We start from the raw sequence: 13,089 nt of genomic DNA, 5'->3' as shown, positions 1-13,089 counted from the left end.
CAAGACAATATTTCCAGTTTTGCGGAGTTTGTAAACCAAATCGTTCTTAAACCGGACTGTTCTTAAACCGAGGTATCACTGTACAGCCTACAACTCCCATTTGCCACAACAACTCTGTGTTTCCTGCAAGCTCTCCTTGAATGCCCCTACAACTTCCATAAATTTGGGGAAGGGATGCACTGGGGGGAGAGCCTGAAGTAGCATGAATCTTCATGAGAACCCTGGTCTAAATGTTTCTATCATATGAGACAGAGCTTGTTGCTTCATTCCTCGGGGGTGGGGGGTGGGCAGAGTTCCTTGCCTTGAGGGGAGGCAGGGTGGCTGGTTACACAAGAGAGCAAGATCTTTGGTGCACTTTGATAACTGCTAAGTGGCATTGTGCTGGTTCCAGGGGTGACCACTTCCTTCCTCTAAACTTTAACTGATGTTCTCAAGCAAATGCTCAATGGTGATAAAGGCTCAAATGTCTGATGAACATAGGGTTTGTTCTGATATCCAGCACCACAATGGACACCCTAGTTTGACATCATCAGAGTTGTTATGAGTTGGGATCTATAGATTGTTTTTGTTGTGATTGTATGTTACACTCTCTCTCACACACTGTTAATGTTTAATTATTTAAAATATTTTTTTCTATGTTTTTAGCTATTCTTATTTTATCTGTAAACTGCCTTGAGTCCCTGTCAGAGAAAGAGGTGGGGTATAAATAAATATAACAACAACAATATAACCCATCGATGAATTTTTTTAAAATTTTATTTTTACTGAGTATAGACTAAATGAAACACACACATTCACAGCCAATTCTTGCTCTGTGGTCAGTGTATGTGAGTTTTCATAAAGTTGTCACAGAAACACTTTATGCAGGTGTATGTTTATAAATTCTGATGTGACTTTCTGTTAATTATATGCAACTGCTTTTTACAATGAGTAGGAAAGATTTTTTTTTTGCCACAATTAGGGCATGTTTAATGAGGCAGTGATATGCACAGGAAATGCTGCTGCAGCAAATTGGCCCCAGTATTGCTCTTTCCTGTCATGGTCTTGCGACACAACCAGCTCTTTTCTTCAGTATTGTCTATATTTAGCTCTTGTCCGAGTATAATTGACAGGGTGTTATCTTTGCGCAGCGTTGCGAAATGACTAAATGCACACGTTAGGAAGTAGTCAAATACAAATATTTGCAGATATACCATAGAGCTGTTTAAAATGTGGGGGAAATAACTTTAGGAAAACTTGGAAGAGATTAAAAGAAAGCCACTCCAAATAAATAAATAAAATCCTTTGTATGGTCACTTGAGAGCTAGTAGACAAATAAGGAGCACACTTAGTACAACTGAATAGCCCTAGGACTTGTAGCTAGACACAGCCTGTCTTCTGTCTTCCCTACAGATGCAAAATGTTCCGTAGATGAAATGGAGAAACTTTACAAGTCCTTAGAGCAAGCGAGTTTGTCTCCCATTGGGGACAGGCGACCTTCTACAAAAAAGGAGCTGAGAAAATCCTTCATCAAGAGGTGCAAAAACCCAACTGTTAATGAGAAACTCCACAAAATCCGAGCACTGAATAGTACGTTAAAGGTAAGTGTTTATGGAGTTGTTGTGCTTCAGCTGTTGTTGAGGCATTTAACTCATTGAGTGTAATTTTTAGCAGCCTCAGAAAATCCCTGAAATCATGATTGTGTTTACAATCTGGGTATTCTTTTAAAAAAAATTGAAGGACAATGTTATCTTCTTTGGTCTCCAGAGCCAATAGCTTGTAGAGGAGAACAATCCAGATATGAGAGACCTCTAGTGGTCAACTCACATTTCCAGTTTCACAAACTTCTCTTTCTTTCTTTCTTTCTTTCTTTCTTTCTTTCTTTCTTTCAGTGCAAGGAACATGACTTGGCCACGATTAACCAGTTGTTGGAGGATCCTGAGCTAACAGCAAGGAAGTACAGAGAGTGGAAGGATTCAAACACCATGTTGGTCCAAGATATCTATCAGCAGCAAGATGTTCTGAACACGCCTGAAGAAAATAGCACAGAAGCAGAGACGATGCTGCAACCATCTTTCATCGAAAGCACTATCTGAGGGACGTGGACTGTGTGGTACTTTCCTCACACTGTCTGTCTTCATTTACAAATAGTTTAAGCTGCTACAGTTTCCGGTTTTGTTTTTCTAGTGGAGAACTCAACCCGTTAGCCAGAGCATTATTTCTTATCTCAGTATTAGGAACATAGGAAGCTGCCTTAAGCCAAGGCAGTCCATCTAGCTCAGTGTTGTCTACACTGGCCGGCAGGAAGGGATTTTCCCCAGCCCTTCCAGGGCACGCCTGGGATTAAACCTCAGACCTTCTGCATGCAAAACAGATGCTCAACCTTGAGCCCTGGCTCTTCACCATTCTATCTTCCTTTAAGTGAGTGATTTACCTTATCTTCCTTCAAGACAGAATGCCACTACCCAAGTGGTGACATCACAGTGGTGATGTCACAGTCTTTGTGAACTTTGGAGGAGAGCAATTATCTGGGAGTTGGAATTCCATTTTTTTTAAATGGCTGACCTTCATAACACAAATGTTTTAGCAAGCACAACATCTGGACATTAAGGGTTTTAAAGAGTATGTACATAGTGTAAATAAGAAGTTCATGATTATTTTAAAGTTTGTTAAGAGAAGTAAAAAAAACCGAATTGTAGAAATGCTGCCGGGGCTCAAAAAAACTAACAAACCACCCTTTTGTTGTAGCTTGTCTAAACTTCCATAAAGATTATAACCTCTGCTGATAACAGGATGGTGCCTGTCTTCTGTTAAAAAGCCTTGTCATCTGTTGAGTGAACACCTTTTTGCAATCATAGCATCACTGTATTTATGAATGGCCAGAAAAAAAGCTGTTTCCTTACATCATCTGGGGAAAGTTGCATTTGAATTGTTTTTCATGCCAAAATAAATTCTGCAGCGTTGTGCAAACTCTATTAGGTTTCTGAGTTGTTTTTTTCCTGTTTTATGGAACAGAGTGCTAAAGATTCTTACAAAAGAAAAAGAAAACTCTTCTCAATATGAAAATATATACTTTGCAGGGAGCTTCAACAGGATATAATTTTTATTTTTTTTGTTAATTTGCAGCAGAATGCATCTGGCTGACTTACCCTACAAATGCATGTTGTTGCTTACTACCCATATTCACTGTACAGTATTGCTAAATATTCAGTTTTGTCCCTGATGCTGACTCCAGCCATTAAAGACAATGCTTCTTCCACTTTGCATAGCATTTCTCCCCTGGGTTTAGTTTCAATAATATACCAGAGTGTGATGGAATGTTGGGAACCAGCCTGAATACTGGCCTGCATCATATGTTCACCTGCAAACCTTTTCTGCATGATAGGAATTTTTGTCCATCCATCTCCTGCCTACCATGGAGGAGGGGTTGTCAAATGTGGTTGTAGTCAGTGATCTTGTAGTGAAATGGACCATGCCATGATGCTACAGGTGCTATCACATCAGTGAATAAAATGATACAGGTCAACACAGCCAATCAAATCTTGCAACATGATGATGCCATTGAAGGCAGCGAAGGGCAACACAGAATTCAGGATAAATGAATATTTTTACAAGGACTGGCAAAAATGAAAAGGGGAATCACATTTTGGCATTACCCTCCCCCACAAAAATTAGAAAAATGGTTCGGTTTTTTGGCTCAGTTCCAGCTGAGTCCCAGAAAAGCAGTCGACCAGAGGAATCGCTTAGTTTACAAATAAACAAATAAACCCATTGTAATTATAGAAAGCATTCTTTAATTTATGTGAGGTGAATTTTCTAGCAGGAAGGAAGGAAATTCTTCGGCTTTCTTGCAACGTTAAGTTAGAATAGTATTTCCTGGCTTGTGTGAAACACTCGTAACGGAATATACATCTCCAATTAAATTTGTTCATCTTGACTGAGCTGTTTTTTGGATAGGGGCAAGTTCTGCTTTTTAATAATAACGCCTTCCTGACATTGTCCCAAAGTCCCCCACTCTATTGCAAGTGGGAGAAGGCAGGCTGAAACTGCTTTTGCCCTTGAGATTTCATATAAGCAGAGAATGTACAACTGTTTCTTTTCTTTTTCTTCTGGTAAAAACAAGACAATTCCAAGTATGAGTGTCAGTCTGGTATACATTGCAACCAGCAGTGCCAACTTGAATGAAGTATTGGGGGAGGCATTTAAGCCCTGCTACACATAATTGATCACAAGATGTGCAGATGCACACCATTTGAATGGCAATGCCAGTCAACTTTTGGGGGCCCTGAAATATTTGGGGGCGGGTGAAGGGCCATCAGCCCCTAGGCACTGGCTCCTATGATTGCAGCAGGTCTGGGCAAACCCAGGTCAGTGGTCAGGTGTGATGGGGTTGTAGTTCAACCAGATCTGAAGAAGACCACATTTTACAACCCCTCCTCTAAGCACTTCACCACTCTGTTTAATGCCAGTAGTGCCGTTGGAGGGTACCCCGAGGTTTTTCTAGTCCAATCCTGTGCAGTGCAGGAACCACAACTCAAGAATTTCTGGCAGATGGTCCACCAACCTCTGTTTAAAAACCTCCAGTGAAGGAGATGTCAGTCTACCCGAGCCAAATTAAGTACTTCCTGAAATGCACTCCTCCCAGAGCAATCCTGTCTTGCTCCCAGGTAAGTGTGTATTAGGACTGCAGCCTAGAGATTGCACCTTTAGTAAAAAATGACTCCTATTGTGATTGCAAACTTAAGAATTGACTGAACATGGTAAAGAAATGGGTTTAATTTATTGTCTGTGACATGACTTATTCTAAATGCTTTTGAAGATGCAAAACAAAGTGTTCTAATATCTATGACAAAACAACAACAACAAACCTATAGTTACGTGAAACATACAGTTACAGATAGGTAGCCGTGTTGGTCTGCCATAGTCAAAACAAAAAAAAAATCCTTCCAGTAGCACCTTAAAGACCAACTAAGTCAGTTCTTGGTATGAGCTTTCGTGTGCTCTTTATCTGAAGAAGTGTGCATGCACACGAAAGCTCATACCAAGAACTGACTTAGTTGGTCTTTAAGGTGCTACTGGAAGGAATTTTTTTTGTTGTGAAACATACAGTCATACCTCGTGTTGCATTTGCTTCAGGTCGAGCGTTTTCAGGTTGCGTCCTGCGGCGACCCGGAAGTACCAGAAAGGGTTACTTCCAGGTTTCGTCACTCGCGCATGCGCAGACGCTCAAAATGACGTCACGCACATGTGCAGAAGCGACGAATCGTGACCCTTGCACGCGCAGATGCGAGTTGCATTCTGCTCAGGTTGTGAACGGGGCTCCGGAACAGATCCCATTCGCAACCAGAGGTACCACTGTACTCAATAAACACACAAGACATAACCAGCTGTACTTTTGAATAAATAAGGTATACTATTCATTGTATCAAATTGTATCAAACCAATATTGTGCTTGTCCGTATAATCCTGCTTTGTAACAGTCACTGCTTACTGCAACCACTACTATGCTATAAGATCCACTATCCTGTAATCTTACATATGAGCCTGTTCTACTGATGAAGCCTAGGATGGTGAAACAAGTCTAATATTCCGGAAATCCTTGTCTTAGACTCTGTGAAAAGATTCTGTGGAACTGTAACAACCCTTCATGTGGATTATTGGACTCTTTGAACAGACAGGTGGAATAGATACTTTTACATGTATGGACGTTATGCATGAACTGACTAGAGAATGAATTTATCCACTGGGACTTCTGCTTTTTTCATTGAACTTTATGAGACTTCTGTTGAAATCTACAATTTGATACAATGAATAGTATACCTTATTTATTCAAAAGTACAGCCAGTTACTTCTAATATCTATGACAGCAAGAATGAATATGGTACCTGAAAACTGAATATGGTACTTTTCTTGTATCACTAGAAAAAGCAGTCTCTCTCTCTCTCTCTCTCTCTCTCTCTCTCTCTCTCTCTCTCTCTCTCTCTCTCCCCCTCTCCCTCTCCCTCTCCCTCTCCCTCCCTCCCTCTCTCTCTCTCTCTCTCTCTCTCCCTCTCCCTCTCCCTCTCCCTCTCCCTCTCCCTCCCTCCCTCTCTCTCTCTCTCTCTCTCTCCCTCTCCCTCTCCCTCTCTGTGTTTCTCTGTGCTGGGTTTTTGAAAATGGCACACAAGCGCAACCTGCTGGGTTTTCATGGTACTACAAGGACTTGTTAGAGTATATTTTCCTTTTTGTTCCTGTTTTGTATGATGGATGCATTTATTTGATCAACTGAAGATGCCTTGACCAGAGGGCAGAATATAATTTACTTATATTTGCATAAGTAATGGGTTTCGCCTATCCATGTCACACTGAAGCAAAGAGATGCAGCTGTTTCCTAGCTCTTTGTAAGCACTTGGACTAAAAGCTTTATTAAACTGTGCTGCTATGTGCTTAGAGGCAGAGACCCAACACAATGCAGAGCCCTTGGAGTCATGGTTCAGTTCCAGCCATGACTTGCCATGCCTTAGGCATAATTTCTCACATACAAACAACCCTTGTTAAAAATAAATTTCACATAAAGGTGCTGGATTTCTTTACTGGATGAGTGCTATGGCTGGTGTTTGTTTTGCGCTAATTCATAAACTAGCAAAGCACCCATGAGAATGATGGGCTGGTTCTCTGACAGACTGCCCTGAGGAAGAGACCTCTCTCTTCCTCCTTTATTCTCACCACATATTTAAAGCGCTAGGATATCACTTTAAACAGTCATGGTTTTCCCCAAAGAATCCTGGGACCTGCCATTTGTTAAGGGTGCTGGGAGTTGTTAGGAGACCCTATTCCACTCCCAGAGTTACATTTCCCAGAGTTCCCTGGGAGGAAAGATTGCTAAACCACCCTGAGAACTGTAGCCCTGGAAGGGGAATCTGGAATCTTCTAACAACTCTCAGCACCTTTAACAGAATTATTTTTTGGGGGAGGGGGAAGCCATGACTGTTTAAAGTGGTTTCATAGTGCTTTCAATGTATGATATGAATGTGCTCATTCTCTCTACCCCCTGCCCCTCCCCAATTTAGAACCCAATTTCTACGATAGAAGGTCACTTCACCAGGAACATAGATCATTGGACCATCTAGCTCTGTATTGTCTACACACTGACTAGCAGGGCCTCTCCAGGGTTTAAGGCAGGAGACTCTCTTAGCCCTACATGGAGATGCTGAGGATTGAATCTGGGGCCTTCTGCATGCAAGGCAGGTGTACCGCCACAGTGCTATGGCCCTGGCAATGTCAGCTGGACACAGAAATCTGAGGTGAACCCAGAACCAGAAGCTGTGGGACAAGCCAATAGCCAGGCTTAAAGAGCAAATCTGAATCGGAGGACAAGTCAATAATGAAGGATACAGGAATATACCACAGCTCAAGAAGATCGTTGCTCAAGGAAGACTCAGCTGAATTGGGGAACCCTTTCTACTCCTTTCTGCCCAGGGGTTTCCACATGGCTAATCCTGTGGGAGTAAATCCAATGAACTCAACAGGGTTTACCAAGAATCATAGTTGGGTGGGATCCTGAAGGTCACCAGGTCCAACCCCCTGTATTTCAGGAATGTCAACCAAAGCATCCACAACAGATGGCCACCACCCAACCTCTGCTTTAAAACCTCCAATGAACCACCATCTCATGTGGGAGTCTGTTCCACTGCCAACTAGGGTGGGTGGAGTCATTCCAGGGCCAAGGGAGCTTTATAGAGAAAGTTGTCCAGTGCAGTTCAGTGTTTCACCACACGGGGAAGCTGCACACTGATTAAACACCTTCTGCTAAGCACTTATTTGAGGGAGCATGCCACGAACTACAAGTTGGGTGAGTTGGCTGGAGCTGGTGGGATGGCAGGTGGCCCCTGGAAGGGTGAAAGGGGCTCCCCACCTTTGAGGAGCAGGTGCAAGAACAGGCCAAAACAAGTCAAAACTTTGACACTATTAGTCTCCAGCTTTTTCTGTTCTGGGACCCAACTTTAGCCCAAACATGCACTTGAGGACTAAGATCTCTTTCTTTTTAATCCACATATCTGTATGTGGTACTGATGCTGCTCCTGAAACACCTTAGTTCAGCAGGGATGGGGAATCTGTAATCTTGGCCAGCATGGTTAATGGCCTGGGATTTGGGGAGTAGTAGTAGTCGTCGTCGTTGTCGTCGTCATAGTAGTTATTTGAGTTTATATCCTGCCCTAAACCCGGGGGTCTCAGGGTGGTTCACAGAATAAAATCAAGATATAAAACCACAAAATGCCTAATAAAAATAAAAATAGCAACCCAATACCCCCCCCAAACCACATTTTTAAAGGGCATAGGACGTCAATCGGATCAACGAAAGGCCTGGTTAAAAAGGAACGTTTTTGCCGGGTGCCTAAAGGTGTATAATGAATGTGCCAGGCAAACTTCCCTGGGGAGGGCATTCCACAGACAGTGAGCCACAGCAGAGAAGACCCGTTCTCGTGTTGCCACCCTCAGGACCTCTCGAGGAGGCACTGGTGGAGGAAAAGGAGTGCGGGGGGAGTGCACCGCCCCGGCAGCATGATCCTGCCAGGCATTGCGGCTGCCCCCCTGCCTGTGCTGGGCACCACGCCCCCACAGGCAGCATGCCACACCCCCAGGATGCGCACCAGACCTGCCCCTGCCTGCTCTCCACCCCCTGGTGCCAGAGCATGAAGCTCCGCCATTGTGAGGAGGAGGCACATGAAGAAGGGCCTTGGAGGATGATCTCAAGGTCTGGGTATGTTCATATGGAAAGAGGCAGTCCTGAGCCAATTAAGGCTTTATAGGTCAAAACCAGCACTTTGAATTGGGCCCGGAAACTAATTGGTAGCCAGTGCAGTCGGACCAGGATCGGCGTAATATGCTCAAACCGCCTTGCTCTGGTGAGCAGCCTGGCTGCTGAATTCTGCACCAGCTGAAGTTTCCGAACCAACTTCAGAGCCAACCCTACGTATAACACATTGCAGTAATCTAACCTTGAGGTTACCAGAGCACAGACAACAGTAGTTAGGCTATCCGTGTCCTGCAACATCTGGAGGGACACACGTCCTTTTAACCTTGCAGTAGTGATCCCAGCCCACCAGTTGAAGACCAATCACTCACACAGAGTGCTAAGCCAACCCTGGTTTCCTGCCTCAGTTTCTGGTGCATAGCAGGGCAGACTAAATTTGAAGAGGACAGTAATTCATACAGTGAATCTTTATCCTCATGGAAGTTGTAGTGACCGCCTTCTTCCCCCACCCCTCTTTCTGTTCAAACTCAGCCCTTGCCTGAAAGCCTCTCCCTTTTGTTCACTGTCCTATGACATTCCCTTCCTTTCCTCTGCTGAGTGTCTCAGGCAACCTGGTACTTCTCATAAGGTAGAAGTTTCACTTCCATAAGGTAAAGGTAAAGGGACCCCTGACTGTTAGGTCCAGTCACGGACGACTCTGGAGTTGCACGCTCATCTCGCTCTATAGGCCAAGGGAGCCGGGTCATGTGGCCAGCATGACTAAGCTGCTTCTGGCGAACCAGGGCAGTACATGGAAATGCCGTTTACCTTCCCGCCAGAGCTGTACCTATTTATCTACATGCACTTGACGTGGTTTCGAACTGCTAGGTGGGCAGGAGCTGGGACCAAGCAATGGGAGCAGGGATTTGAACTGCCGACCTTCTGATCGGCAAGCCCTAGGCTCTGACCCCATCACTCCCATAAGATCAACACTATTTTTTTTTAAAAAAGAGGTTTCAGACCTACTGAGTTTCTTTTCTATTGCTGAGCTCAGCATGAAAGCTAATTTTGTTTAATAAGACCTATTCCTGTTCTTGTTGAAACTGCAAACTAGCCTTGATTGCTAATTAAAATGCAGAATTTATTGAGCAATCTAACCTAATTATAGGAGATTATGTGTGTGTGGCTTTTGTAACGGTAACTGACTATGAAAGCTGATTTGTGACAAAGATGTTTTCATAAGCGTTGTAGTTTCAGGGGGTTTTTTGTTTTTGTTTTTTAAAAAAGGACAATTCAAAACCAATGAGTACCTTTAGATATTCCTCAATAATGTTTGTATCTTGGAATGCTGAATCTAAAAAGTATTGTAGTGAGTTGTATTGTCAATAAAATATTTTGACATGGGAGGCAGAAAATGATATGGAACCTTCCATCTATTATCTCCTAGAAAGTTCCAGTCAGAAGCCCCACTACAACGAATGGTTGTGCAATTCATTTCAGTGAGTCTCGCTGAGAAGAATTTTTCAATGGATTTGGCCCTTTAGGTCAATCTCTCAGTGTCACAGGAAATAATACCCCAAATGTACTGCTTGAAGATGGTTACATAACCTGCTTCATGGTCGGGTTGCTTCAGGTGACTAGGGCTATAATCCAATACCCTCTTACCTTAGAGTAAGCCCTACTGAACTCGATTGGATTTATTTCTGAATAGACATGCATAGGAGTCTTCTGTAAATACATTTGTGCTACTGACTGTACAACCCCCAATGGACTGACCCAAGAGAGAGTGGAAGGGAGGATCTCTGACCTTGTTTGGCAGCTGGACCTGGGGTGGGGGCCGTGGAGAGATGGGCCCACACAAGCAGTGCTGTGTCTCCATGGAAAGCCACACAGCGATGGCTGATTTACTGACCACCCACCCTCCCCTTCTGCTGCTTGTTTCCATCAGCTTCACCTGCTGTACACCACACATAAATGAAAAAAACAAAAAACCATTTGATTCAGATTTTTCTTTATTAATGCATCAGGGGCAAAGAAGTCAGGTCACAATTTGTTGTAACGCATTTACAATGAATATTCATGCCTTCTCAGAAAAGCACAGTTCAGCAGTGTTTGTTTATGCTTTGATACGAGGTCCCCCCATCATCACTTTCAGCAAGATACGTTGAATAATGTACTGAAAACAGTTCCGATATTGCACACAAACGAATATTTCAAATTCTTGTGCTTGACTAACCCATGGAGAGAGGTTGTGATGCTCAGAGATATCGTTCTACTCCTGGCATAAAAGAAATAATGGTTTGACATAACTGAGAGGATGTGGGAGAGCTACTGAATGCAGTAACCTCTGAGCTCTGCTTTAATTATGTTTTCTTCAAGAGGTTCATAATGGACATGGAGTACTGGAGCGCTGAGGGTAGATCAGTAACGTTAATTGTGTTGTTTAGACAAGTTGGCTGCTGGGGCTACTCTTGTGTTCGGCTTTTCATCTGATAACAAGTAAGATGCTTCCAGTAATAATGTAACATCCTTGCAAGAGCCATTGGGCTTTTCTTTAGAATCGAGGAGCCTTAAGATCAGCCTTACCCAACATGATGACCTCCAAATGTTGTTGGACTACAACTCCCAGTAGCCTCAGCCAGAATGAGTCAGTGATGATGGGAGTTGTACTCCAAAACATCTGGGGGACACCAGATATGGGGAAGCTGCTTAAGACAATGGCCAACTGCTGCCCAGAAAATAGTTGGGCTTGCAAACAACCTGGTCAGAGTTATATCTATGGTTTTCTAGGTTCACTCTCCAGGCCAAAGACTGGTGCTGCTTTGCATGTTTGTTTCCTGACTTTCTGGAGTAAAGAAAGTGCTTTGTCCCTTTTACTGTTAGTACTGAAACGTGTCTTTTTCCACCTGTAGAGCCCTATCCCCTAACTGTAAGAAACTGGGCCTGGTTTGCATTGTAGATGGTAGGACTCTTTCTTCCCATATATCAGGAATTGGCTTAACTAGGGTGAACCAGCTCACATCTGTGCAAGGAAAACTTTTACATGTTGATTCTCAAAAGCCAGATTTGAGGATGCAGATGCATACTGTGCTGGGCGCTTTACAAACATACTTAAATTAGTTTAAATCCAGGGACTGACTTGCCTGGATTCTATCTGCGAGGGATTGCAGTGTTTCAGTAGCTCTAATTAGGAGGCCAAAAGTGATGTGTAAAACAATTTACAGAGAGATCAGCAGCAGCCTAGTTCTCATCAGCTGTATACACAACTGGTTTGCTGTACAGTATTTGTTTGTTATTATCCTGCCTTTCCACCAGATGGTGCCCAGGCAGTCTCCTTGTTGCTGATGGCTGCCCTTTGCTCGCATACTTTGCTGTTAGGAATATAGGAATATAGGAACATATTTAGTCAGGCAATTGGTCCATCAAGTACAATATTGTCTACACTGCCTGGCAACAGCTCTCCGTGGTTTCAGGCAGGGACAGGTCTACCTGGAAATATCTGGGAGCTTCTGCATGCAATACTTTCCCACTAAGCTACAAACCTTCGTGTTGTTTGATATTTTATGGAAGATCACATTTTGTCCAATGCATCGCTGAACATGTGACCTTGGACTTCTTCTTGGCATAAATAAGAGAACTGCCATTTTTAAATTATTATTATTTTTTGCTTGCTCTGACCTGGCCTAACCATCAGTCTTGGGACTAATCTAGATCTTAACCTGAGCAAAATTATTTTCTTTCTGATTGAGAATGCTCTTTTCTGACCTTGGATTGGTGCTTGGTCCAATACCTAGGATCCAATGGACTCTTGGTCCAGAGCCTGCACACCTGTCCCAAAACAGGTCCATTCCTGTGAATTGCTCTTTGATGTTAGGCACAAATCACACTTTGCAGGGCAAATGGTTTGTTGCCCCCAGTGAACACCTGGGATGCTTGAAGAGGAGGAATGGTGTCTGTAAACATGCAGTTGACATTCACCATGGCCAAACCATAACTTTTGCATTTGTGTGTCCCTGTGTGCTTATTATAGCCACATGCCCCCACTGTTAAATAAATGTTCTCAATAGGACCTTCATAAACATGGACCTTGGTCTCCATTTTAATTTTGTTTTCTAGGATTCATCCAGACAGTTCCTCACTTAGCATGCTCCTCAACAATCTACTTTATTACTAGTTGCATGCTGTTTTCGCAAAATCTTTCCCAGCTTTCTTTGATGCTGCTGCTTGCAACAGCAACATGCCCCAGTGAGGACACCCCACACAGAGAACATGCAGAGATTTGTAGGCAGTTGAGAGCCTTTCCTTCTTGATCTACAATCTAGATGAACCAATACTGAGTGGTAAAGGATGAAGCCTTGTGTTGTATGCACTTGTATGCATAGGTGGCCTTTTGTTGG

The 13,089-nt window shown here is 43.2% G+C and overlaps 1 protein-coding gene across 8 annotated transcripts in view; it reads left to right on the top strand.

The window, feature by feature from the left end:
* IPCEF1 (interaction protein for cytohesin exchange factors 1) overlaps positions 1–2,954 on the top strand; it is a 52,995-nt gene extending 50,041 nt beyond the window's left edge. For all 8 annotated transcript variants that reach the window (XM_083732630.1, XM_083732631.1, XM_083732628.1 and 5 more), the window contains 2 exons: positions 1,393–1,580; positions 1,872–2,954. In XM_083732630.1, coding sequence (XP_083588756.1) covers positions 1,393–1,580; positions 1,872–2,075 — 392 coding nt within the window. In that variant the 3' untranslated portion in view covers positions 2,076–2,954. The remainder of the gene's footprint in view (positions 1–1,392; positions 1,581–1,871) is intronic.
* Positions 2,955–13,089: the final 10,135 nt, after the last annotated feature.

This window comes from Podarcis gaigeae (assembly GCF_964106915.1).
Source record: "Podarcis gaigeae genome assembly, chromosome: 3".
In the NCBI taxonomy this organism is placed as follows: domain Eukaryota; kingdom Metazoa; phylum Chordata; class Lepidosauria; order Squamata; family Lacertidae; genus Podarcis; species Podarcis gaigeae.
Note: the sequence above shows the minus strand (reverse complement) of the source record. Positions and strands in the feature narration are given on the sequence as shown.